At 40.1% G+C, this 27,971-nt stretch overlaps 4 protein-coding genes across 4 annotated transcripts; 2 read left to right on the forward strand and 2 right to left on the reverse strand.

Annotated features, from left to right (window-relative positions):
• Positions 1 to 16,019: 16,019 nt before the first annotated feature.
• Positions 16,020 to 17,958, forward strand: J4E87_004613 (uncharacterized protein; the record flags this gene model as incomplete). The annotated part of the gene is made up of 2 exons (XM_049376232.1): positions 16,020 to 16,246; positions 16,485 to 17,958. The coding sequence occupies 2 exons, from the start codon at positions 16,020 to 16,022 to the stop codon at positions 17,956 to 17,958; spliced, it is 1,701 nt and encodes a 566-aa protein (XP_049233743.1).
• A 629-nt stretch (positions 17,959 to 18,587) lies between these two features.
• J4E87_004614 (uncharacterized protein) lies at positions 18,588 to 19,812 on the forward strand (the record flags this gene model as incomplete). The annotated part of the gene is made up of 2 exons (XM_049376233.1): positions 18,588 to 19,738; positions 19,800 to 19,812. The coding sequence occupies 2 exons, from the start codon at positions 18,588 to 18,590 to the stop codon at positions 19,810 to 19,812; spliced, it is 1,164 nt and encodes a 387-aa protein (XP_049233744.1).
• Positions 19,813 to 20,429: 617 nt separating this feature from the next.
• On the reverse strand, positions 20,430 to 23,518 carry J4E87_004615 (uncharacterized protein; the record flags this gene model as incomplete). The annotated part of the gene is made up of 4 exons (XM_049376234.1): positions 20,430 to 21,123; positions 21,179 to 21,496; positions 21,546 to 23,377; positions 23,423 to 23,518. 4 exons carry the CDS (start codon positions 23,516 to 23,518, stop codon positions 20,430 to 20,432), a joined length of 2,940 nt encoding a protein of 979 aa, XP_049233745.1.
• A 1,680-nt stretch (positions 23,519 to 25,198) lies between these two features.
• On the reverse strand, positions 25,199 to 27,128 carry J4E87_004616 (uncharacterized protein; the record flags this gene model as incomplete). Its single annotated transcript, XM_049376235.1, has 5 exons — positions 25,199 to 26,059; positions 26,109 to 26,633; positions 26,682 to 26,829; positions 26,976 to 26,989; positions 27,051 to 27,128. 5 exons carry the CDS (start codon positions 27,126 to 27,128, stop codon positions 25,199 to 25,201), a joined length of 1,626 nt encoding a protein of 541 aa, XP_049233746.1.
• Positions 27,129 to 27,971: the final 843 nt, after the last annotated feature.

The following is a 27,971-nucleotide window of genomic DNA, read 5'->3' on the forward strand; positions in this document are numbered from 1 at the left end:
AGTAAAGTAACTATAGTAGATAAGTATTATATAGAAGAGAGAGAAGTAGAAATAGTAAATAGTATTAGTAGTGCTAGTTTATAGAAATATAGTAGTAGCCTTTAAGACTCTACTCTTTATATAGAGATAACTACTACTCTCTTTCTAGTTATAATAAAAGATAGAAAAGGTAAATTAGGCTTTCTTACTATAGTAGTATATCTAGCTACAAATATAATAACTAGAGTACTAGAAATAGAAAGTTCTAATAAAGTAATAACTACGCTAGGCTCTAAGAGCTAGCTAGATATTAGATTTAAAGATAGTAATAGGTGTATAATAGAAGAGCTTAGTAGATACATGCTAGAGAAGATAGTAGTAGTAAGTAGTAATAATAAAGTAGCTTATAGTAAGTACTCTCTATAGCTAGATAGTAATAAAGTAATAAGCACTAGTGCTAGCTTATTATATTCTAAGCCTCTAGTATTACCTAAGGCTTTTACTAAGTATTAGATTCTATAACTAGTTACGCTACTAGGTTCTAGTAGCTCTTAGATTATATAGATTATAAAGGCCTATAGACCTATACTAATAATACTAATAGTAAATAAGTAAATACGTAGATAGAGATATATAAATCTATAGGTAAAAGAGATAGGTTAGAAGACTAGTAGGTAAGAGACAACGTTAGAATACTACGCATCTTACTACTATAGACATGCTTAGACAACGTAGAAATATAAGCCTTTTTATCTATTACTTCTCTTCTACCTTATCTACTACTATATTATCTAGCTCTATTATTACTTAGCGTCTACTACTATTTTATTAAATAGATTAAGTATATAAGAATTAAATAATAAGATATATATATTTTTGCTAATAAAAATAAAGTAGGTATTAACTACTTAGAATAAATAAAGTATAAATAATATAGTAAGTATTTAGAGTAATAAGAATATACCTATCTATTATCTTCTACTAGAGATTACTCTTATAGCCTTTAGGTACCTTAAATTCTCTAATATATATAGCGTAAGATTAGTAATATAATAGATATAAAATAGCGTAAGCCTTTATTTTAGCGCTCTCTTCTACTACTTATATATCTTATTTACCTATAGTAGGCTTAAGAGGCTAGAGGCTATTTGCGTAGATAAAGATATATAAAAAAGTATTTTACTTATCTAATTTATACTACTAACGTCTATACTTACCTATAAGTTTAAAGCTATAGTTTCTAGTTATAGTTAGAGTACTACTATACAACATGCGCTAGAAAATATTAAAGTAGTAGAAAAGATAGCTATAGTAGGTGCTAGGCCTATAGAGAGCCTTATCTCTAAGCTATATATATTAATATCTATCTACACTATAATATAGAATAGTAAGGTAGTCTTTATATTAGTTTTATACTTTTAGTAAACTTTTTAGCTAGAGAAGCTATAGTTATATAAAAGAGGTACACTTACTAACTATATCTATATAGTAAGCACAGCCTATAGTATTAGCTTACTCTTATTTCTAGCTACTACTATCTTTATAGCTTTAGTGTATATAAAGGTCTAACTAAAGATATTCTATATAATTTATAATAGCTACTACGCCTATTCTTATAGTATCTCTCTTTTTAATCTATATCTTTATATACCTAAGATAGAAGAGTATCTTTACCTACTAGACATTTCTATTATAGTACCTATCTCTAGTACGTATACTAGAAGAGTATTATATTATCTATAGTCTAACTTAGTAGTAAATAGTATTATAAGCTTAGTATACTTTATAGTAAAGATTACTATATATCTTATAAATATTAGCTATCTTACTTTTTACTTTACTTAGCTATAGCTTAGCTTTCTTCTTCTTAATTTTATATTATAGGTACTTATTAGCTATCTTTAATCTTTATATCTATATAACATCTAGATAGAGCTGCGCTATATTCTAGACTTTCTACGCACTAATATAAGTCTATATAAGCTTAACCTTATTAATATTAAGGTGTATATCTAGAGAGAACTGCGTAATCTCTACTTTTATATTATAATATCTAGCTAGATAGTAGAGTTTAGACTATAAAATATATAAGTTAAAGGTCTAAGTAGTATATACAGGCTGCTAGTCTAGTATATTTTACGTCTACTTACCTAGTAATCTAAGACACTTATATTAAACTATATAGTAGGCTAGCGTAAAGAAGATCTAGTAGTAGTAGAGATAAGTATAGAGCTAGCATAAAAACTTATAGTATTACTCTAAGTATAGAAAAAGATAGCTATATAGTAGATAGTCTATAGAAAAATAGAGAAGAATATATTATTAAGTAATCTAGTAGATCTATAATACTATATAGCTAGTATATATATATATATATTAATATTAAGACTTAAGAATGCGTAGAAAGAAGACGTTACTAGAAAGATCTAAACTAGAATATTTAGCTAAGCTAGTAACTACTGTTAGGCTCTAGCCTGTAAGAGCCTAGGCTAACTTAGCTATAGGTATAAATACCTTAGAATCGCTATTGTAGCTTAGTAGCGATTCGTCTCTAGTCTTTTTAGAATAATATACCTAATTATAGTCTAATATTATGTATCTAGTATTTAACTAACTCTATTATTTAACATTTAAATTGCTCTACTCTATAATACTCTTGTGCATGCTGTTTAGACATAATAAGCTCTAAAGTAGGTCCCTCTAGCGCGATACAACGCAGTAGTAAGCAAGCTGCACTATTCTTGCGCGCAATAGACAACAACTAGAAGAAATTAGCTTCTATATCTCTAGAGGTAGCAATACTGCCTACTAAGAAACTTATAGACCTATTAGGAGCCTCTTTAGGCGTTGCTAACCTAGCCTTAATTATTAGAGATAGTAACGCGCTATTAGAGCCTATTTTAGAGCTAACTAGGCTCTTGCAGGCTACTACTACTAAAGGCGAAGATAAATAGGCTACCTTAACCTGCAAACTTAAGGAGTTGCGCAAGTAGAAATAATTAGAGCGCACTTATTAAGACGTAGCCTGCCTTAAGAAATTAAAGCGTAAGGTACTTATAGGCAACTACTTAGCTCTTAAAGAGAACGTTGTCTGCTACGTCTTAGCTCTAAGAGGCAAGCTCTAGTTAAACTTAGAAGCTCTGCGCTCTAAGAACCTAGAGATATTTACTACGCGCGACTGCTTGCAGTACAACTACTAGGTGCGCAATTATAAGGCTATTTTTAGAGAAGCGCCCTCTATCTTCTCTATAGGTACCTAGAAGATAGACTTTGCTGTAAGGTTTCTAGATAAAACTACTTACTCTACTTAGAACGCCTACTTCTAGAACTACATAAGGCTTAAGGCGTCTTAAACGCCTACCTAGAAGGAACTTAAGATAGTTATGCTTAATACGCTTAGTTCTAAGTTGTTGCAACGCCTTATAGCTTACAATAGGCTTAAACAGGCTAAATAGAGGCTAGATTAGAATTCTAACTCTCTTTTAGCCTACCTTAATACGCTTTAGAGCGAACTAGGCAACTACGCTAAAGAGTAGCGCTGCATAGACTTTATAAGCGCTCTTCTTTCTAATATTTAGAAAGAACTCTTGCTTTAAGACCTAGAAGACTATAACATAGTCTCTAAGCTTAATACCTTAGCTTACTACTATTAGAGCAAGATAAAGCGCACTACTACGCTTTCTAAGTACCTAGCTTGTAAGAATAGATTCTGCAGCTATTAGGCCTAGAACTCTTTTTTAGGGCCTTCTTAGACCTAGAAAAAAGCTAAGAAGGCTAGTTTAGTAAAATCTAACTCGCGACTAGCTAAATTAGACTAAAATAGTCTAAAAGACTCTAACACGACCTATTAGAGGTGTAATAAGACTAGACACTTCTAAAGAGACTGTCTAAAGTCTAAGAGAGACTCTAAGAGCTTATCTAGTTAGAGATTAGAAAAAGGTAGTAGGCAGAGAAGCTAGAGTTCTTCTTAGCTGCCTATGTTGCTCTAGACCTAGTATTCTAGAACTTAGAACTTCTTTATAACGCGCTTTACTCTAAGCTAGCAAAGCTGCTAATAGTAAAGGTGTTACTTAGCTAATTAGAGCCTATTAAGGCTCTAGTAGATAGAGGTTTCTAGTTAAACCTTATTTTAGCGTTGCTTACTGCAGAGTAAGGCTTGCTAGTTTACTCTCTACCTAAGCTATTAGTAGATAGAGTAAATAGCAAAGAATTAAAGATTTATAGCACTACTATAGTAACTATAAAGGTAGTAGATTCTTGCAGAAAACAAGAGACCTAGAACGTTCTATGCATTGTTGCAGAAGTCTATAAGTATTAGGTATACTTAGGTCTGCTCTAGATAGACGCGTATTATCTAAAGATTAGCTACTCTATATAGAAGCTGCTCTTTTAGAGCACTAAGTCTAAGAATAGAACTGTCTATAGAAAGATTGCGCTAGAAGAGGCTAAGAAGTTTAAGAAGACTATGCGCGATTCTATAGTAGATGTGTATAGCTATCTTATTGTCTTAACGCTCTAGTCTAGCCTAGAAGAGGCTAAAGAGAGTAGTTTGCCTCTGCAATATGCTAAGTTTACGTACTTTAGGTTAGAAGATAACTTAAGAGTTCTTGCTAACTATAGTCTACAAGACTTAGCTATTAACCTACTACCTAGAACTACAGCGCTCTATTAGCTATTATACAACCTCTCTAAGATAGAGTTAGAGCTTCTACGCAAGTATTTAGACAAGTACTTAGCACAAGAGTAGATTAGGCATAGTAAGTCTCTAGTAGAGGCGCCTATACTCTTTGCTAAGAAGAAAGATAGTAGTATGCGCCTATGCGTTAACTACAGAGGCCTTAATAAGGTTACTATTAAGAATTAGCACCTCTTGCTACTTATTACAGAGTCTCTAGAAAGATTAGCTAGCGCTAAATTCTACACTAAACTTAATGTAAAAGAAGCTTACTATAGAGTACGTATTAAGAAGAGTAATAAGTAGAAAACTACCTTCTACATAAGATATAGTAGTTTTAAGTATACTATAATACCTTTTAGCCTTACAAACGCTTCTGCGCAGTTCTAGGCCTATATCTATTAAGTTCTTGCAGTATTAATTAATATAACCTGTATTATATACTTAGACAACATTCTTATCTTCTCTAATACTAAAGAGAAGCATAAAAGCTATATTAAGAAAGTCTTGCGTAGATTACGCAATGCAAAGCTATTTTTAAAGCTTCTAAAGTGCGAGTAGTATACCTAGCGCACTAAGTACTTTAGCTACGTAGTTTTCTCTAAGAGAATATAAATTAATAAGGATAGAATTAAGATAATCTAGAAATAGCCTAAACTGCACACTATGCGCGAGATTTAGGTGTTTATTAGCTTTATAAACTACTATAGGCAGTTTATTACTAGATTCTTCTAACTTGCTCTGCTATTAACTAAACTAATCTAGAAGAGGCTAGAAGCGGCTAAGAGTAGCTGCGCCTAGCGGAGAGAGAAGAGTTAGGCTCTTAACCTTAACAAGGAAGCTAAAGAGGTCTTTTAGAAGCTAAAAGACTCTTTTCTAAGTATTTCTATCTTAACTTACTTTAAGCGAGATAGAAAGACTAAGGCTAAGGTAGACGCCTTAGGTAGCGCAATTGCAGGCATATTAAGCTAATATATACTAAATAGAGCTAGAGAGTACTAATAGCGCCTAGTTAACTTCTTTTTGCGTAAGCTTATTATAGTAGAGTACAATTATAATACGTACAACTAGAAGCTGCTTGCAATAGTTAAGAGCCTAGAGTATTAGCGCTAATATCTAGAGGGTGTACACTTTAACCTCTAGACTAACTATTAGAACCTAAAATAGTTTATAGAGACTAAGACTCTTAACTATTAATAGGTTAGGTCTTATATTATACTATCTAGGTTTAATTTTAATATCTACTATAAGGTAGAGTCTACTAACTCTGTAGATAGGCCTTCTTGCTGCTCTAACTACATAGTAGAAGCCTAGAAACCTACCTAGAAGTATAACGAAGCTTTTGTCTAGCCTATAAGAGATCTTATAACTAATAGTAATAGAACCTCTCTTTTAGTAGCTATAGTGCAGACGCGCTCTACTAAGCGCACTAAGAAATAATAAGACCTTACTAAGAGTCTAGAGAGCTTTAACTAGGCTAGTAGATACACTATGCTAGAGCTCTAGACTCTAGAGGAGCGCAATAAGACAGATTACGCCTTCTTAGGTACTTTAGACAAGTCTAAGTCTAAAGCTAACTAGTCTAGCCTAGATAGAGCTAAAACGCGCTATTACGTAGTAAGAACGCTAGTAACTACTAAAGAGAAGTTGTAAGCCCTCTAAGAATATTATAATAACTCTCTAGTAGGCTACTTTAGAGTAAGACGTACTCTAGAGAAGCTATAGAGGTGCTACTTTTAGAAGAGTATACGTAAAGACGTAGAGTAATACTACAAGAATTACCTTATATGTAGGAAGTCTACTTCTATAAAGCACAGGCCTTATAGCCTGCTGTAGCTTCTTCTAATACCTAACTACTCTTAGAAGAAGGTAACAATAGACTTTATTATAGAACTACTACCTAGCATAGTTTCTAGTATAAAGTACAACGCTATACTAGTTATTATAGACAGATTAACTAAAATAGCCTATTACGTGCTAGTACAGGCTAATTAGAATAGTACTAACCTAGCACAGGCCTAGATACGCGAAGTTATCTAGCTTTACAGTGTACTAAAGCGCATTATCTTAGATTAAGGCTCTTTAATAAACTCTAAGTATTAGAATTCTTTTCTTTACTATCTTAATGCTAGAAGAGTTCTTACTTCTACTTTCTATTCTTAGACTAATAGCTAGACTAAAAGACAGAACTAGACCTTAGAGTAGTACCTTTACTACTATTACTCTCTAGAATAGAATAATTAGGCGCGCTAGATATCTATTAGAGAGTTTGCGTATAATAACAGTATACACTCTACTACTAGAATTACTCTCTTCTAGGCCTACTACAGAAGGCACTCTTGCAGAGTAGATTAGCTTAATTTAGCTCTTAGCAAGAGAGAAAGCTCTATAGAGGCTAGCCTTACTAAATAAGTAATTAAACTATAGTAGAAGTGCTATAGAAAGATTAAGGTAGTAAATACTTACTAGAAAGAGTATGCTAATAAGCACTGCGCGCTAATACTCTTTAAGGTAGAAGACTAAGTTCTAGTCTCTAACTAACACATTAGGAGTACTTGCCTAAAGAAAAAGCTAGATTAGAAGTTTCTTAGACCTAGAAAGATTGTAGACTAGATTAGCCTCTTAGCCTTCTAGGTTAACCTTCTAGAACTTAATAGTGTCTATCTAGTGTTCTATATATTACTTTTAGAGCCTTTTAACCTAAAAGACACTATTCTGCACTCTAAGGCGCCTAAATAGAACACTTTAAGAGAATTTAGCGATAATGTATATAAAGTAGAGCGTATTGTTAAAAGATAGCGTAATAAGAATAACTAATAGAAGTACCTAATTAAATAGGTTAGGTACCTAAAGAAAGAAAACTTATAGAAACTAGGTCTAAACATCTTAGCTAACACGCTACAGAAGTTTTAGAATAAGAAAGGTATCTAGCAGCGTAGAAAGTCTTTAAAGGCATAGCCTGCGAAGCGACGCTATAGATAGCCTTATAAAGAGAGAGAATAAGTTATGTTAAGCTATAATAGGCTATTCTAGTGCAAACTAGAGTATACCTTTACCTTTTTTCTCTATATAGAGTTTTTTAGAGTATTTAATAGTGCCTTAGACTAGAATAGCTTGCGACTATCTAACTCTAACTTGCTTTCTAGCGCAAGAATTAATAGGTTTTTAGGCCTTATAATTAGTTTTAAAGAATTTAAATATTATACTTTAGGTAAATTTATATAGACAAACAACTTTAATTATAGATATAGACCTTTTTGCATTCGCAAGAATAGATCTACCTATAAGTATTAATCTAGACTAGACTAAGCTATAATAGCCTATATAGAGCCGAAAGAGGCTAGTTTTAGTTAATACCTCTTAACTCTAGTTAATTCTACGTAAACTCTATTAAACTCTACCTAAATGTGCTAGAAGAGCCTATATTACTCTAGAATAGGCTAAAATAGGCTACAAGAGACTATTAGAGGTTATCTAAGAGCAACTTAGAGAACACTAGCTCTAAGGCGCTTAATCTTGTCTTTCTTAGCCTAGATCTTCTTCTTAAGCTAGCTCTTCTTAGTAGCAGCCTTATTACTCTTTAGCTAGAAAGTAAGCTCTACCTAAAGTTCTTAAATAGCGTTCTACAGATCTTAGACTACAGAAATAATAGCCTACTTAGTAGGCTTTAAGGCAGAACGCTGTAAAAAGAGTTAGTATAGGCTAAAACAGGCTATAAAAGGCAAAAAGAGAGTAAATAGAGGTAAAGCAGCTACTAGTAACCTATAAAGAGCTAATTAGAGCTGTAAGAGCCTAGAAGAGAGTATTTTAGAACTTACTAATTGCTTAAACAGTAATCTAGCGTTAAGCGCACTAGTAACCTTGTTAGCTCTCTTCTTAGATGCGCGGAGAGTACTATTAGTAAAGCTAGTAACTATAGTCTTAGCCTTAGTCTTGTTATTAGAGCGCGCGCTAGACTTAGTAGCAGCACAGCTATAGAGTGCGCTAGAATAAAATTATAAGTGCTTCTAATTAGAGAAGTAGTTACTACTAAAGTTAGTTAAAATAGTTTAGAATAGACTATTATAGGCTAATCTAGCTCTTTTAGGTTCTATAAAGGCCTTGCTAACTCTAGAGAGAATAGAAAGGCCTATAAAACGCTAAATTAGGCTAAAATAGGCTAATATAGGTTAAAACTTACTTAATAATATTATTGTAGACGCTCTTGCACTCTTCTACTAAGTCTATCTTTAGGCAGCGTAAGTTGCTGCGCTTAAAGTCTTCTATAGCTAGTAGAGTAGGCGTTAAGGTATTGTTAGAGGCTTAAGAACGCGGAACAATAGGCTTCTTACTAATAAGCTTCTAGTTAGTAGTTAATTAGTAGATAATCTTAAATATAGCTTCTAAGTTAACAAGATTCTCTAGAGGCTGTATTAGTTAGTATTAGCGCAAAAGGGCCTAAAATAGGCTAAAATAAACTAAAACTACCTGTTCTAGAGCTATTTACTATATATTAGCCTTATAGAGGCTAATAGAGGGCGATAGTAGCTAGAAGAGAGTAAAATAGGTACTTATAGCAAAGCACTGCTTATTTATAGCCTAACACTAGCTACACAGGATAGTTTAGGTAATAGTATCTCTAGACAGTGCGCTAGTAACCTTTCTAATTATGCTAGCAAAGACAGCGCGCTCTTTCTTAGTCTTAAGAACTAGAAAAGTGTAGTTGTAGTAGTTAAACGTATAAAGCTTGTTAAGCTTCTACAACTATAGGTAACTAGTACATAGTACGTAACTAATCTTAAGAAGCCTAGGCACGTAGAAGTAGCTTATAGCGATCTAATTATTGCTAACTATAGTTAAGTTAAGGCGAAAGAGGCTATTAAGGCTTAAAATAGAGCAATGTAGAGTGTAACAGGTAGATGCAGGTAGAAAGAGAGCGAATTAGTGCAAAGTGCGCGTTAATAGTCTTAGTTAGGGTACTAGAAGCTAGTTAGCAGTAATTTAGTATAATTTGCGCTAGAAACCTCTAATTTAGGCTAAACTACTCTATTATGCTCTAAAACAGGCTATAATAGGTTGCTTTAGACCTTCTTAGAATTCTAGAAATAACAGGCAAAAGAGGCTAATACTTACTATTATAGAGCAATTAAGAGGTAGAGAATAGAAAAGAGAAATCTAACTAGCTAGAAATAGCCTAGGCGCACAGCTCTACGCTAGCGCTGCTAGCGCAGAAAAACGCGTTTGTACGCTATTTCGTAATCTTCTAGATTGCTAGATTTTTCTGCTAAGATTTCTATCTTCTATAGGTGCATTCTATCTACAAATACCTAGTACAGGCTGTTATAGACTAGAATAGTCTATTCTAGGCCTTGCTTGCCTTCTTCTGTCTATTACGCACACTTAGAGTTAGATTAAGGGCAATCTACTCTAAGAGAGGAGATAATGTTAGGCTCTAGCCTGTAAGAGCCTAGGCTAACTTAGCTATAGGTATAAATACCTTAGAATCGCTATTGTAGCTTAGTAGCGATTTGTCTCTAGTCTTTTTAGAATAATATACCTAATTATAGTTTAATATTGTGTATCTAGTATTTAACTAACTCTATTATTTAATAACTACTAGCTCTATATACTTAAACTATAAAAATCTTCTATAAGAGTATATTAAATATAACCTAAAGACCTAGGTATATAGTAGTAATAGTAGACACTACGTAGACTTATTCTTTAAGTCTAACCTTACGTATTATAAAGCTTAGCCTCTAGAGATTAGAGAAAGACTATAAGGTTTTAAATATATTTATAGTCTATTCTTAAAAATATTTACTAAACTAGTATATAAGATTAATATACTATACCTAGCTAATATCTTTATTCTACTTCTATAAGTAAACCTAATTATCTATAGACTTAACTTCTATAAACTCTACCTAGTAGTTAACTCTAAATTACTTTTACTCTTCTACTATATATTTAGATTACATACCTTATAAGATATAAAGTAGTAGACGTAGTCTGCGTAGGCTATATTCTACTTATAGTAATATAATAGTAAAGTAGTCTTACTTAAATTATACTACTTCTTTATAGAAGTAATCTACGTACTTAATAAAGATATACTATTACTTCTACCTATAGCTAAGAATATATCTTTAGTACTCTTTACTAGAGCTATAGATCTAGCTATAGATATAAGTTCTAATTTTAGCTAGTAAGCTATATAATAACCTAAAGCTACTAACAATATTAACTAGATTACTATTTAACTCTCTACTAGTAGAGTAGCTAGTAGCCTTACTTCTATTATTTAGAATAAGCAGCTTAGGTAGTAAAACAGAATCTAGCATAGTTAACTACTATTCTATAGTTAAGCCTATCTTAGGTAGCCTACTATTATAGACTTAAGCTATACTATCTTATTTTATACTTACTTATTCTTTAGGCGTAGAAAGTAAGAAAAGTAAGAAAGGCGTTATATATTAATTAGCTTTCTTCTTTTTCTAATAGTAAGCGTGTTATCGCTTTATAAATTTATAAGCTATAATACACTAGCGTAAAGATAGATAATATTAGAGTTAAGAGCTAAATATAATAATATTAGTAGCGCAGAATAGTATTAGATAGAGTTTACTATAATAATAAGCACTATTACTAACTATATAGCTGTATAAAGACTTAGTTATTAAGTTAATAAGTATTCTAGAGAGTTGTTATTATTGTTATTAAATATAGCTTTACCTAGGTAACGTTAATAGGTTACGTGCGCTTTACTATTTAACGCACTAGAGTAACTTTAAGATTAACCTTACTATATTCTTATTATTCTTTTAATCTTAATCTTTACTTATACTATATCTTTTTAATATATAAGTTAAGAATATTATAAAGAGTGCGTTATAGTAGATACGTAGTTATTTCTAAGTCTTATAACCTACCTAGTAGCCTAAACACTACTATAGTAGCTTTAGTAGTACTATAATATACGCGTATCTAATAGCTATAGTATTAGTAGATATAACTCTCTACGCTATTTTATCTTACTACTTATAGTTACGTTACTACTCTTATCTAATAGATCTTTAGGCGCAACTTCTATAACTAGTAACTAGATAGAGCTCTATAGCTATAATAGTAATACTCTAAACTTTTAAATACACTCTACTAAATAGATTCTTAATATCTTTACCTTAGTAATTATTCTTAAGACATACTAATATAATATAGTAGATATTAATTTAGATAATTAAGACTTTAGACTAGCACCTACTCTATAATTTAAATATACTAGTAAGCAAAGCCTATAATTAATGCTTAAAACTACTACTAATAATTAGATATTATTAAAGAGAATAGTAAAGCGCCTCTAACTTATATACAGAAGTATAGTAACAAAGTATAGTATATAGATATAGTATAATTAACTACTAGCGTTTTAGAGAGATAGCCTAGAAGTAACTAAGTATATTATTTACGCTTTTAGAAAGGCGCTACAGCCTACTAATATTATTATTTAGTGCTAATAAGAAGCTATCTACACTATAAGATATAGAAAGATTTATTATAACTATTATTAGCTATATAAAGCTACGTAGAGAAAAGGCTATTAGTACGTAAACTATATAGAAAGTAGTTAGCTATACTATTAATACGTTAATCTTTTATTATTAAGACTTTAAGACTACTTTTTATAATAGAAAGAGACTTAATTCTCTAATCTAAACTATAGTGTTAGATAGAAAGTTAATAAATAATCTAAAGTAAGAGTAGTATTAGGTAGAGATATAAATAGTTATAAGAATAGTATAAGCTTTCTACTAGAACGCCTTATTTAATAGAACTAGAAGCTAGAATATTACTCTTATCTATGTGCAATCTCTACTACTATATATAGCTCTAGCCTATTATATTAGTAATATCTTATCTAGCTCTCTAGACTACTACGCTCTTCTATTTCTTATCTATAGTAATATTATAATAAAGCTAAGTAGTAGGCGTAAGGTAGACTATTTAATAATATCTATTTAAATCTGTAACGTAAAGAGCTGTAAGTAAGTACCTACTAAGGCTAAAACTACTTAGTTTAGACCCTCTAATTACTAACTTTACTATTATTTAGAGACTAACTATTAAAGAATATAACTAAAGTCTTAAACGCTATTAATAAGAGTAAGCTCTAACTACTATACTCTATAAAGATTATGCTAGCTATAGCACTTTATCTAGAATTTGTTAAGAGTATATATATATTAGAAGAGATAATAAAACTTATAGTAGATTATAGAGATAAGATAATTAAGTAGATAAACCTTATTTAGCTAGTGCTTTCTACGTTATACGTATATAGTAGTAGTCTAGACTTATTAAAAAGCGCATTTAATAAATAGTTTAGAAGATTTCTATTAATAATAGCTAGTTTTATAAAGCTTTTATTCTATATTAAACTTTATAATATTTACTATAGCGCTACGTAAGACTTTATAAAGTTAGAATATTAAAGCTTTAATAAAACTAATAAAGCTATAAGAGAGCTACTAGAGTATTTATACTACGCTATATATATAGAAGTTACGTAGAGATATATAGATAAGTAGTAGAATAATCTCTTTTACGCCTAACTATATCTTAAGTACACTATTAATAGTATAGAAGCCTCTCTTCTAGATCTAAACACACTTATTCTAGTTAAGATAAAATAAGGTATAAAAGATAAGAACCTTAAGTTACTAGTTAACCTTAACTATAAGTCTACCTTTAGACTTAGCTCTAAAGAGTAGAAAGTAATAAAGGTAGTAAAGCTAAAGAGCGTAGGCATAGTAAGATAAGTAGAAGGTATTACGCTAATAAGTATGTATAATAGACTACTAATTACTAAGGTTAATAAGAAAATAGTACACGCTAAATATAGTAGAAGCTAGCAGACTCTAGTTATTAATAAGAAGAAAAGTAATAGAAACAACCTAATAGTAGGCCTTTAAGTAGAGTTAATATTAGTTATATTTAGCCTTCTAGCTAATAATAGTAATAATAATAGTAATAGAGACGTTAATAAGAAAGAGTATAATAATACTATATTAGAATTATTATTTAAAGATTTTGCACTACTAAGTATAATATCTAATAAGGCACTAATAGCGCTTTTACAATCTAGCTAGCTAACTATAATATAACTTACTAAGATAACTTCTGTGTTCTTTCTCTACAAGCTTACGTTAATAAATATTACTAGTAACTAAACTATAGCCTAAAAGAATAAAATAGCGTAAGTAGTATAATTAGAGACTTTTAATAGTAATAGTAGAAATTTAGTAACTATATTTTAGTATTACTACTTATATTATAATAAATACTCTTACATTTACTCTATACTAAATTAAAAGAATCTAGATATCTATTAACGTAGCTATACAGCACTAGTAGCTATACTAGTAGATACTTTTATAACTACTATAATAAAGTAAAACTTTCTATATCTAAAATATAAGAAAGCCTACGCTACTTAGAGTAACCTTATAAGATATCTATAAGTATATAATTAGAAGAATAGCATTTATTCTTATAGGTATAATCTAAATTAGGTTTACATTTCTAGAGAATTGTTCTAGAAACACATGCGTAATTAGTACCTAACTTAGAATAAAGTCTACTATATAGAATAAGTACTTTAGAGATCTAGTTAATAAACTATACTAGGTAGCGTATACTAAGTTCTACAGCGCTGCTACTAGCTACTAAGAAAAGTAAGTTTATTATTCTAGATAAGTAAGAAAGAGTATTATTATAAAAGAGAACTATAAGTGTATAGATATAAAAGAAAGATATTTTTATAATTCTTAATACTAATAAGTAAATAAGATTATATAAAATTAATTAGTACCTTAAGTCTAATTTAGAGTTATTTTTATAGTAAAAAGATATTAAAAGATATTAAAAAGTATTAAAAGACTCTATACTAGTCTCTTTTAAAACTACTAAAATAATTTTAATATTAATTTAGAATATATTACTATTAGTAATAAAGTTATTACTAGCTTATAAACTAACTCTATACTTACTTATATAACTTTCTAGTTTATACTATAACTAAAAATAACTAGAAATAATATAATATATAGTAATAGGTATACTACTAATAAAACTTACTATATTTATTCTTTATTAACTATAACTATAATATTATCTCTATCTACTAATAACTATAATATAATAACTATTCTATAGTTATACTTTTACTAGCTTTAGTAGAACTCTAATACTACTACTATTTACGTAATAATATTTACTTACTAAAAATAACTTATAAATACTTTATTTTTATTTTTTAATAATAACTATTATCTACTTTAAACTTTCTATTATACTTAGTATATTAATCTCTATACCTCTACTACCTCTAGTAATTAAGAACTAACCTATAAATATAAAAGCTACTACTATTATTACTACTTTTCTCTTTAGAACTACTATAGCTACTTCTAAAGCTATAAGTTCTTTTTTTATATACTATTATTCTATCTAAGACTATACTAACTACTACTTTCTAAAAATCTTTCTTAAGTACTTTTTTATTAAGGCTAATACTAGTATTAATAGTATTAATAGTAGTAATATTATAGTTACTAGTACTCTTAAGGCCTATATTAAGTACTTATATAATATAGGTTCTCTTCTCTACTAGCTATTATAGAATAAATAATACTATACTTAGCTAATAAGTATATATCTAAAGCTTCTTTAGTAGCTATATATATATTATTAATAGCTACTATTTTAAAAAAGACTATACTTAGCTTTATTCTTAAGAAGTTCTTTATTACTATATAACTAGTATAAACTTATAATAAGTAAAGCTTTATAAAGTTTAGATATATAAATAAATAAGAGATAAGTTTATAACTTTATAAAAAATAAAAAGACTTAAGTATAGTATATATATATCTTAAATTTTATAATTAAGTAGTAATAATACTTAAAACTTAATTAAGAAGATATTTTACTTTTATTATCTACTTATCTTATAATAATATATTAATATAAATAGTAGTACTTACTAATATATTTAAATTAGAATACTACCTAGCTATTATAAAAAGAGATAATAGCTAGACTAAAGACTAGATAATAATAGCGAGGGCGCTAACTACGGCTGTTGTCTAAGCCTTCTGGCTATTATTGACGACTTTTTCTCGTTAACGTCCTAACACTCGCTGCGCCTATGCACTAGCTCTGCATCTAAGGCCGAGACACTGCACAACACTCCTGACTGACCACTCCCCGCCTCGCTTCGCCCTAGACTCTTTGCGGGGGTACCCTGGCCGTGTGCATACTATCGTTCCTTCCGTCTCGACTAGAACACACCTTCCCTCCCAACACCCTCAACCACCTGGTCAAAATGGGTATCCAGGGCCTTGCCAGGCGTCTCGAACCCTATGCGACGCGACTTTCCTCCGAGCAGCTAGACGGCTACTCCGCCGTGATAGACGGCCCTGCGCTCGCCTACCACGCTCACAAATTGGCCCTCGCTTCAGCCGCTAGCGCCACCCGAATCCCGTCTTATGCAGACATCGTCGCTGAAGCACGCCGCTGGCTGTACTCGTTGGAGAAGAGCAACATCAAGGTGTGAGTAAACCACAGTTGCTTTTCAGCGCCCGGACACGGAATCACCACGGCAAGCCAATAAGGTGCGCACATATGTTCTTCACTTCACCGCCATTGCTGCAGGGGTTGCAAAAACTTCACTTATCGTGGAGTCGATATGGGAAAGTTGCTTGATTGCACTTGACCGTGACCGTTCTATGCACGTTATGCGAGTGCTGATGTGAGCTTATGCCGTCCACTGCTGATCGCACGTTCTCAGGTCTGCCATCTACTTCGATGGAGCCTTGCCTACTTCAAAGCGAGCCGAGCGACTGTCCAGGACCGAGGCGAACAACAGACGAGTGCAGCAATTCCGCAACAACTACGCTACCGTTTCTTGTCCTGTTCCCACATATCTGGGCTCGATATCATACGCGTTCCTTGCGCCCGCACTACAAGAAGCGCTAGTAGAGACAGATTCCCCTTTTGCTACATATACCCATACAGTACCGGGGGAAGCAGACGACTGGTGCGCATCCCACGCGAAAAAGCATGTACGATCCATCATCTTCACGAGCGACACCGACCTTATTCTATACGACTATTCCGAAGATACGCTCATCGTATTTCTCCACGATGCAGACATCTCTACTGGTATCAAGGCGTACTCACCAGCCGAGATCCGAAAGCAGTTACAAGTGACGAGTCTAGTGACGTTCGCATACAAGCTTGTCGAGAACCCACAGGATAGTGCAAAGCTGCTAGCTCACCAAGCTGAGGATGTAGACCAGAAGTCTCGCCGGTACATTGACTTCGCTAGTCGCTACGTCGCGAAGATCACAATGCCGGCTTACCTTGAAGAACCAGACTTAGTAAATCCGCCTCAGATCGACGTCCGGCTATCTGAATATGTGCACCAAACCTTTACCAACGACGAACACCCGCACGTGTACTTGCCTTTACTTATTGAAGAGCCATCCCAGGCATCAGCATGGAACATAGGGTGCGATATCCGTAGACTGGTTTACAAGCTACGTGCGACAATAGAGCATACGGTAGTACAAGAGTACAGAAGAAAAGCGCAAGGGATATCAGTCCAGGAAGTTCCCATATACCCTCGGTGTTTTGACCAGAGCCCAGTGGATGACCTGGAGTCGCAGATGCGCAGCCTGAGATCCTGGGGTGAGGAGAAGTCCGTCAGCTCAGCGCTCCTATGGTCGCTCTTTGGTCTCAGTCTAGTCCTTACCGAACTCAACACGCCGCCGCCCATACCCCTGGTTCAGCGTGTGTTGAACTGCGACTTCGATAACAGTTGGGCTTTTGTACACCTCACGGCTAGACTGCATGCTGCTCTCTACTCTCTTCGCATGTTACTCCAAATGGTCAAAGTCGCGAGGGCAATGATGGATCCTGACCCCATAATAATCCCTGAGGACCCACAAGAAGCTGAAAACGCCAGGCTACGCAGGGTGGTGCACAATATCGCCGGTCACATGTCCGACTTCCCCTCAATAACGGACGTGATGGGTGTACCTGGGCAGGCGAAGCGCATCTTAGCCGAACACGACGTGCTGAAGGAATTGATCGAAGAGATATATACCTCTGCTGGTGTGGGAATACCAAGCGAACAGATATCCAACAAGCAGAGGAAGAAGCAAATGAAGGAAGCAGAGAGGAAGAAGAAGAAGTTTGTGCAGAGAATGCAGGCGAAGCCGCAGGAGGGAAACGCTTACGCATTACTGGGTGACGGTTGATCGTCATACTTTAAAGAACGGCAAGAACAATTGTAAACACTTCGAGACCGTCCACACTTCTTTCATTAACGCCATCGTTCAATCATCGACCTGTCAGCTGTCCTTGCCTCGTCGGGCGCGCACGCACAATCTGCGGAGAAACGATGTGCGATGTCTCAAGTTGGGTTCGCACGGTTTCGTTTGCGCTTCGTACAACCCTCGTCGTACTGACTTCACAGCTACAGAGTTTGACATCAACATTTAGCCGTAGTATGTGACGTGCCGCGCGTTCTAAGCCCGAACGCCGCTTTCGGCCTACTAAGCACGCGACCACCGACCTCTAGCTAGGACATCCACGCCGACCGTCCATTGCCACAAACTTGTTCACGATGTCGGTCCAGCCACAACTTGGAGTTGCGGCGCTATATGAGCACGCTATCACGCGTCCGCATAAAGTCATGGATATGCTGTAACGAATGTCGAGGGGCATTAACAGCCGCGACGGACGTTCGGCCGAACGGTTGAGTACAAGTAGAACGAGCAAGTGCTTGAAAGCCTTACGCTACTACATGATCAAAACAACTACTTCTCTGTTATAACTTCAAACCAGCATCACCACTTTTAGAACAGCACAGCATATCTCGCCCATCATGGCTTCATCATCCTCCCACCCGCAAGCAGACACCCTAATCCGCGCCGGCACAATCGAAACACTCCAACCCGGCATGCCACCACAGCGCTCCATAGCCCTCCTCTCCGGCCGCATCATCGCTCTCTCCGAGGACCCATCCGGCTTAGACGACTTCATCGGCAGTCAAACCCAAATCATCGACGTGCCAGACTCCACTGTCCTCCCCGCATTCACAGATACGCATACCCATCTGATTCTCGCCGGATTGACCTACTTCGACGTTCCAGTCAATGACGTAAAGAGCTTGGACGAACTGTTCGCAAGATTGAAGAAGCGGGCGAGCGAGACGAAAGAAGGGGAGTGGATTTGTACGGCGACGGATTGGTTGGAGTACAATATCAAGGAGCAGAGGTTGCCTACGTTGAAGGAACTCGATGCTGTTTCGACTAAGCATCCCATCATGGTTATGCGCGGTGGTCACAACGTTGTCGTCAACTCGGTCGTCGCAAACCTGCTAAACGTAACCTCCACCACCCCATCACCACCCGGCGGCCTCATCGGAAAAGAAGCAGACGGCAGTCTTTCCGGCCTCTTCCAAGACTCCGCCACCGTCCCCATCCTCAAACTAAAACCCTCCACAACCCTCTCCGAACGTATCTCCGGTCTAGAAGCCGCAAGCCGCGCCTACGCCTTAACAGGCACATCCAGCGTGCGCGACTGCTACGTCCCGCTCGCCGACCTAGACGCCCTCATCGCCACTTACTCCGCCGGAAAACTTGCCGTGCGCGTCCACGCCCTCATACCCGCCGTAGGCATGACCACCGCCTCACAAGTCGAAACCCTCCTCTCCAACATGGAAGCATACCGCCACCTCCAAACCGCCCCCTACCTCTCCGTCTGGGGCGTCAAATTCATGGTCGACGGCGGCATGGAAGCAGGCGCCGTCACCTCTCCCTACCTGTCCATCCCGCCCGGCCGCGAAAAAGACGCAAATTGCAATTGCTGCGGCCTCCCCTCCTATCACGGGATGCTCACGTGGGAGAAACCGGCGCTCGTCGAAGCCATGACCGCGGTCGTGCGTCGCGGATGGAAAATAGGAACGCATGCGTATGGAGACCGTGCTGTGAAATTGGTACTGGGTGTATACGAGGAACTCATGCAACGGTTTCCGTACTTAACGCCTGGATTTCTGGTTATGGAACACGGAGGCCTAGTCTCACCGGCTGAACAGATTCGAGCCGTGAAATTGGGAATCGCAACGACGATCCAACATCCGCTTCTCCATAACGCAGCGGGTGTCCAGGAGGTATACTGGGGCTCAGAGCGCGTATCCCGCACTTTCCCCGCGCGCACGTGGTTGGATGCTGGTGCGCTGATTGCGGGCGGGAGCGACTATCCTGTTGGTAGTTTTGCCGCTATGCGGTCGGTTTGGGGGATGGCGAGCCGCGAGACTGTGATTGGGGTTAGGGGGGTTGAACATGCGATTACCGTGGGGGAAGCGGTTGCGTTGCATACGACTAAGGCTGCGGAACTGCTGAGAGAGGAGGGGGAGAGGGGACGGCTTTTACCGGGGTTTGTGGCGGATTTGGCGGTTTGGGGGGTTAATCCGCTGGAGGTGGATGTGGGGATGTTGAAGGATATGATGCCGAGCCATATTTCTGTTGGGAAGAAGCTTGTGGCACTCTAGTGTGCGTGTATGATAAAGATGTGGGAAATATGGCTGTCGAGCGCTCGTACGCCCATAGACATATGATCCTGGTATCTAAAATCTCAAAGATGACTACGACGCCCATCCAGATGCCGCTATATTATCAAACACATAAGAAATTCGTCACCAACACACATCCCCATCCTTTCCTAACTACCTCCCAAAGTAATCCCTCGCCCCATCCCTACTAGGACTATACGGCGTATACTGCTGCTGTCCATGCCCACCTCCAGCCAACCCACTCCCCACACCCATAGGCGCAGCCCCACTAACCAACCTCCCCTGATCCCCTCCTCCAATCTCATACGGACTCTCTCTACTATCCACGCCCCTCAGATCAAGACTGGGACTAGGACTGTATTCGCGCAACGCACTGGGTGTTTGATGGTAGCCAGCCGGGTACAGAACGCCAGGATCGTCGCGCATGGTACGTTCAGAATCGCGACTTGTACTCCTCCCACGATCGCTGTTGTTGGTCGAGTTATCGCGGCCCCAGTGGGAACCGGGTGTATCAGGCCTCCCCACCGTACTCCCCCCATACAAACTGCCCTCGCCGCCGTGTTCATCGCTGAACTCAGGTCTGTTTTTATAATTCTCAAAGTCCATATTCGATTCCGACACGAATTCAAAGGGGCCGGTTGCGCCCCCTCCTCCACTCGAGATGTTGGTGGAAGCGGCGGTTTTACCCGGGTGTTCTTTGGACATGCGTTTCATGGTGTAGACGTCGGAGAAGGCGGCCGTGTCGCCGATGTCGCCGTCGAGGCGGCCACGGTAGACTTCGGCGAGGAGGTGTTTGGATTTTTCGTGCACCATGGGGACGGTGAGTTTTTGGTAGAGGGCTGGGTGGCTATTACAACATATCAGTAACTTGGTTTCATCGTGACAGTGAATAGATGACTTACCCGAATCGCACGGCAACGCGATCCCGCCGACGCGATTCCTTGTCTATTGGGGTTGGGGCTTCGGTGCCCTTGGCGCGGGTGCCTTGTGTGTAATACTTGAGCGAGTGGTCGAAGGCGTTCTTGCAGTAGAATTTGAAGGCGATTAGGCCGAGAGGGAGAGGGGCCATGGCGGCCAGCATGGTCCATTTGTGTTCGTAACCGCGGGCTACGACCAGTAGTGCAACGATGCAGTTGGAGAAGAAAGTGCCAACGAGCATGCGGTTAAAGAGCACACGCCAGAAAGCACCGCCTGACTCGTTCTTGGTGCAGAAGACGTACCTAAACATATGTTAGTAGGGTATCTGAGGGTTTTGGAGTTAAGACCTACATCAGAAGATACTTCTTCATCCAGCTATCGAGCGTGAAGTAAATCGCCACAATAACCAGTGTAATCGGCTGCAACGGCGCAAAGCACAGCGCAACCGTCGAGTAAAACAAAAAGTAGTTGTAGTAACTCGCATAGTCAAACGGCGGCGGCGCAGTCCGACTAATCAGCTCCCTAGGCGTCGGGTTCAAGAACTTGCGCGAGAAACTTCCCCACGCGAGGTTGACAGCCTGGGCAAGATCGATAGCAGCACCCAAGTTACGCTGGACGAGCCATGTAACCCAAAAGGGCGAGACTTCGCACAGGGTCCGCATGGTCGTGTCGAAGAACTTGATTTGACGTAGGATGTCCATAAATGGAACGTGTTCCTGGGTCGCGAGATTGACAATCATGACAATCATACCGAAGACAGCGCTGAAGAGCGAGAAGACGAAAAGGTTGTTGAAAACGAAAAAGGCGTATAATTGTGCCGTGACATGGCGCTCTCGGGATGTCTTGGTTGTGTCTCCGGCCTTGATAGACAAGCGACGGAAGATGATGGGGAGGAAGTAGTAGAAGAGCGAGGTGAGTGCCGGAGCTGCGAGACCTTGAACGACGGCCCAGAAATCGGCGTGTGCGGCTAGTTCGGTCTGGAAGGTAGGCCATACAAAACCCAGGTTGGAGAGTTTGGACAGGAAGACGGCGATCAGGGCATTGGGGATGAAGTACAGGAGCGTGAGCAGGGTGATCCAGAAGTTGTTCACAGTCCTCCTCCATCGTCGCGTCTTGGGATCGAGGGTAAGATTTTTCCAGATGATGTCCTTTGGCTTGGGGGCGAGTCGGACGGTGGTGCCTTTGACGTGCTTGCTGCGGGCTGCGAAGGCGACCATGTGCGCAGAGTCGATACTCTCGTAGCTAGCAAATCCGTATGATAGAGCGTCACGCTTGTCGATTGTCTCCCGCACCTCCTTAATCTTGCTTTCTAATCGCTGAATGCGCGCTGTGAGGTAGTCAATTGCATCCACCTTTTGCGCCTTGTCGGTGAACTCTGGGTCTTTCTTCGAGGGAGTACATAGCGGTCGCTCGGCGGGAAGCTTGTTCGGATTCTTCAGGTATTTTGCCAATATCTTTTCCAGCTCAATGACCGCCTCTTCGTGTGCCTCGATAAGATCTGGGATATCCTTCACGTTACGTCCGATGGATGCACGGGGCACCTCTGGCGTAGTCTTTAAGCTATCCGTAACCTCGACGATGCCCTGGTCACTGCGAAAGCTGCGGTCGATATCCGTAACCATCAACGTCCGCGCGTGCAGACTGTTCTGGTAGTCTGGGTGCTCGAGGTATTGACGTCTCATCCGGTGTACAGCGCGGTACATCCACCACAAGAAGCCGCAAACGATGATGTCGATAAGATATGCCAGCACGACGAAAGCCCAGAAAACCTGACCGAATAGATCTCTAGGTGTCATCAGGAAGATGATCTTGCCGCTCATGTCTCCATCGAAATTCTTCTGGAATTCCACCGACTTGATGACGTTGACGGGAACGATAATGCCACAGCCAACGATGGCGAGTACGACAAACATGTTCCTGCACATGCGCGCAAAACGCAGGAAGATGGTCGCATCCAGTCCAATCTTCTCAACATATTCGGGTTCGTTTGTCTTGAACACGGGCTTGTACCACGCGAACAGCGATTTGTCGAGAGGCGGCGGTCGGTGTTTCTCGTCGGTGTGTCGGAGACGGGGCGCGTAAACGATAGTATTAAAAGGACGCAGTAGGAGGAAAAGTACGAAAATGGCGGCGGTGATGCCGAAAGATGTGCCAATAGCGACGAGGACGGAGTCTTGGGATACCTGGGGATGTTAGAATTGTATGCGACTGATGGGGGCTGCATGTACCGAAGCGCCCAGGGCATTTTCTGTCATCAACTGCTCGAACTTCTGCTCTATGCTCAGGTCCCGCCGGAGCAGCACGTTCGGTAGTGTGGATGCCATAGCGAGTGACGGGTGTAACGTGTAGCGAAGGTGTGGTAGCGATTGTGGTAGCACGTGTGACGGGTACACGTGGTGTTGAGGGTCGATCTCGGGTCCGAGAGCTCAGCGCATGTCTTCCTCGTGTTCCCCTCTCTCTCACTGGGATCTGAGTAAGATCTGCTGTATCGTAAAGATCGCCGTTGGTCGTATTCGGGGTTATTCGGCTGCCTGCTCTTCACGAGGAAAAATGTCAAGTGGGTATACGCGCAAAGCAGAAAGAGAGTACAAAGCAAAGTGTAAGGAAAGCCAAGAGTGAAGCAAGCAACGGCAGCAGTAAGCAGTAACGGCAGTGAGAGAGAGTTCAGAGCTACGAGCAGTGCCTCGCGTCCCTTGCCCGTGAGAGCGGATGGAAAAGGACCGTCGATCCCTGTCGTGCCCTGTCAAGACGTCGGCGCTAGAGGGAGCTGTGACGCCTCGCTAGAGCCAGACCCTAGCCGCCTTCCACCAGGCACGCCCAGCCATTGGCTGTCCCAACGCGCCGTTTTAACGCCGGGTACGCGGCTCTGCCATGGCATCTCTGGCGGGTGGTTTTTATTTTTGGCCTCCAGGGCCTGGCCAGCTGCCCTAAGATTTTCCAGAGAGATCGCCCCTTAGTGAGCTCGGAGTAGTTTGCGGAGAGCGGAAGAATGAAGCTGCACTATGCTTTTGCACTGCCACCCGCTCACGCAAGTTCGATCAAGTTTGTACCAAGTGACGCGGTAGGTAACGCGATGCATAACTCGACGAATGAGATACGGAAATGTGGCGGTGCGCAGGCGGCTCTTCGGTTTTGATGAGGCTTGTCCAGTCCACTTTCGTTTCAAATATGCATGTTTCGGACGATATGAGATGGGCCACGTTTATGCTTGGAGATGGATCGTGGGTTGCGACGAGTTTTATTGGGTGCCGATGATCCGTGAACTCGGTGCTGCCGAGATCCTAGCCAGCGGTGAAATGCGATGTGTGTCGGAAGTGGGGAAGAGGGAGGGAGAAAGAACACCGAGCCATCTTAGGGATACTCTGCTTTGCGATGCCATGTATTTGTTCCGGAGGGTGGATCTCGCTGGTGCTGGCGCTGAGAGGTCCTGTCAAGAGCAAATTGGACAAGATGATGACAACGCGCCTGCACTACATCATGACCACGAGCTCCCATCAATCGACCCAGCAAGTCATCCAACAAGCATATCTCCTGTCAAATAACATCAATCCTCAATCGCACTCGAAAAGTCGAAGCCACATCCAGGTTCCGCGTCCTCTCCCATCATACCTGCGAGCAAACGTGACGTTCAGACGCCATGAGGCCCTGTGGTGGTAACAAACCAGGCACCTACCACCGCAATCAACGGCTTGCACAAGTTACCCGATTGGGACTGCACGCGAAAACCAAAATACAGCTCAACACCGACGTCCCAACTCCAACGCAATCACACCCCAAAATTGAACAAATCAATGGATTTCGCTTTTCCCCATCTAATCTACCCTACTAGAACCATCCATCCCATTCATTCATTCATCCATCCATCCATCCCAATAATAAAACTCGTCTCCATCCTCTGACAGATGCATGCCGAGCTCGATGGAGGCGTACAAGCGATGCAAGAGCATGAGAATCTGTGTGCCCAGGATTGTTATCATCAACAGCTCTATTCCGACAAACAACTCCTAGTTGCTACCCGCAGCCTTCACAAGCTCACTAACCTTCCTCGCCAAGTCATCAGCCTCAGCCCTCGTCTCAGCTTCAGCGTAGACACGCACAGCGTCTTCCGTACCAGAAGCCCTCGCAAACGAGCGACCTTGGCGCACTTTCTGCACTTCCTTGTCGATCTGCGCCTGGAGACCCTCTGGGCTGGTAAGTTTGCGCTCGGCATCTGTAGTCTTGAAGATGGTGCGATCGTTAACGAGGACCTTGAGAAGACGGTTGGGCAGGTCGCTGTATGTTGAGAGCCACTCTTGGCAGCCCCAGTGCTTATGTGCGAGGACGACTTCGACGAGGAGGAAGTCGGAGAGAGCGTCGCCGACGGACTGGTTGATAAGGTTGATGCAGGCGCGCAGGACGTCGAGTGCTTCCTTCTCCCCGGGGTTGCGGGGCTCGTGCTTCTCGATGGTGTCGAGGGTGTCGTGTGAGAAGATGACGGTTCCGTGGCCGTTGGCTTCGAAGTAGACGCCGATGTCGAGCTTTTCGGCTGCATGGTGCAGGTACTTGACGCCGGTGGGTGTGCAGTCGACCTTGAGCTTGAGGTTGTCTTCGACGTACTTCGTGGCGGCGCCGTTGGCGTAGGCGGTTTGCACAACTCCGATCTTGAGCTTGTCTGCCAGTCCACTTTGCCTAACAGTGTCGCCAAGGAAGGAAGCTACGAGAGTCGCAATGCGGTCGCCGTCAAGTAGTCGGAACACGTTCTTCTCATCTTTGAAGTAGTATACTACACGGTCAGCATCACCGTCGAGCGAGCAGCATCGATCACCGGGTCCAGCTTTGGACGAAGGGGGCGCGCGCTGGTTGGTTTTGACGTAGTCTGCGCCACACTGTCCGTGAATCAGCAACCTTCCATCCCCTGTAGATATGTTTGCTTACGTCGACGTTCAGGCTCTCGGGCTTGATGACGTTATCGTTGATGACGGAGATCTCAAGACCGCCTTCTTCCTTAGTGGGGAGGTACTTAATGAGCTCGTTCAGCTTCGGTCCACCAACACCATTGGCACCATCCACTGTCAAGCTACCAGAAGGCTTCTTTCCACGGAGTGCAGTCTTGAAAGCCGCGCCGAACTTCTCGTAGTATCCCTTCTCGGTAGGTGTGCCGTAAGCGTCCTTAGTACCTTCGGTGTTCAAGCACCTGACCATGTAGTGTAGTTGTGGCGTGGTAAGGAAGCCGTAGTCCTTGACTTCAGCACCGGCGCTGTTCAGGCCATCGACGAGGCATCCGAGAAGCCTTGAACCCGAGGCTCTTGTGTCGCGGGCTACGACAACGCGTGCGGGTATGCTGAGGTCGATCTTATTCTGGGCGGCGATTTCGCGGTAGTATTTCGAGACGTCTTCGGGGGTAGCCTTGTTCGCCATCTCGGTGCTGATGACCTCCCACTCCTCTTGCAGCATGTTGCCCTAGAAAGTTGTTAGCCCAATCCTCCGTCTTATTGTTAAAACATGTACCATTGGTTCGACAAGCTTCACACCATTGTCCTGAGGAGGGTTATGCGAAGCGGTGATCATGACACCAATCCATTTTCCCTTGAGCGCCCGCGACCGGAGCGCTGCAATGAGACCAACGCGAGTGAGGACGGAATCGAGGACATCACTGCTATGGTAAGCGTAGTTCGGGAGTTTCGTGCGTGACGAGTGTTGGTGGGAGGGTCGGTGGTGGGAGTGTCGCCAGCTGCGGCGCGCGGAGGTGCTCGATAGCTGGCACCGTAGCCATCTATCGTATGAATGCAGGGGATAGCTTACGCTTTTGTTCGGAACTAAAATCTCTGTTAGCATCCGAATGCTTCAATCTCTCGAGCCGTCCTCTCATGAGCTTACACCAGCAGTTCCATATGTATACTTGAGGCCCTCGGGCGCAGGGTGCTTTTGCGCAGCGTCGGCGATGGGGTCGGACATGATGTGTGTGTGGTGTGTCTAAGTGAGAGATACGATGAATAAGATGTAACGGTAGAAGAAAAACGGGTGGTGTGGTGTAATGGTTCAATTGAAGCGAGAAAAGACGTAGAATGTTCGGCGTTGCAGCAAGCTCAGCTATGAGGCTCTCACGACCCCGCCGGCCGACACGCGCTAGCAGGGATACCGAATGCAGGGATGACGATGCAGGACCGACGATGATGATGCGTGCCTGGCTAACCACGTTTTTACCAGCTTCATCCTATTAATAGAGAGGGCAGCGCAGGAATTCGCCGCCTTCTCGACCAGATTACAAGGCTGCTGAACTCAGTCTTTGGGATGACTATTCAATGTAACATAATGACGTTACCCAGGCTGGACGCATTGCAGAGTGGTGAGATGTCGCAATTGCGGGGTTTTGCGACAATGGTACGAGGCGGCGTGCTTGACCGCTCCTCTTACAACGTTGCCACAACGTGCTGTGTTCCGGTGTACTGGGTGGGGATCGTCCGACACTACCCGTCAACGTCGAACGTTATGTGGTATTTGGCGTCTGTCTTCAACAGCATTCAAGGTCAATTTTACACCTTAGTATCAACGGGTTTTCTTGCTGTATCCTACAACGTCATTTGATCGAAATTCTTAGGAGACGCGAAGTGCTTTACGCTCTGTTTAGTTAGATGTCATGTTGTTGCTTTCAACCTTAAAGATTAGTGTCTCGAAGCTGCATGTTTAGTTGTCATATTATTGCTCTCTATAGAAAGATTTTATTTTGATTTATCAACTTGATCATCGTTGCGACTATGTCGAGGTTGAAGCAGGCTTTATTTTGTATACTAACACGTT

Source organism: Alternaria ethzedia (assembly GCF_023757985.1).
Source record: "Alternaria ethzedia strain BMP 0044 chromosome Unknown scaffold_9, whole genome shotgun sequence".
NCBI classification, from domain to species: Eukaryota; Fungi; Ascomycota; class Dothideomycetes; order Pleosporales; family Pleosporaceae; genus Alternaria; species Alternaria ethzedia.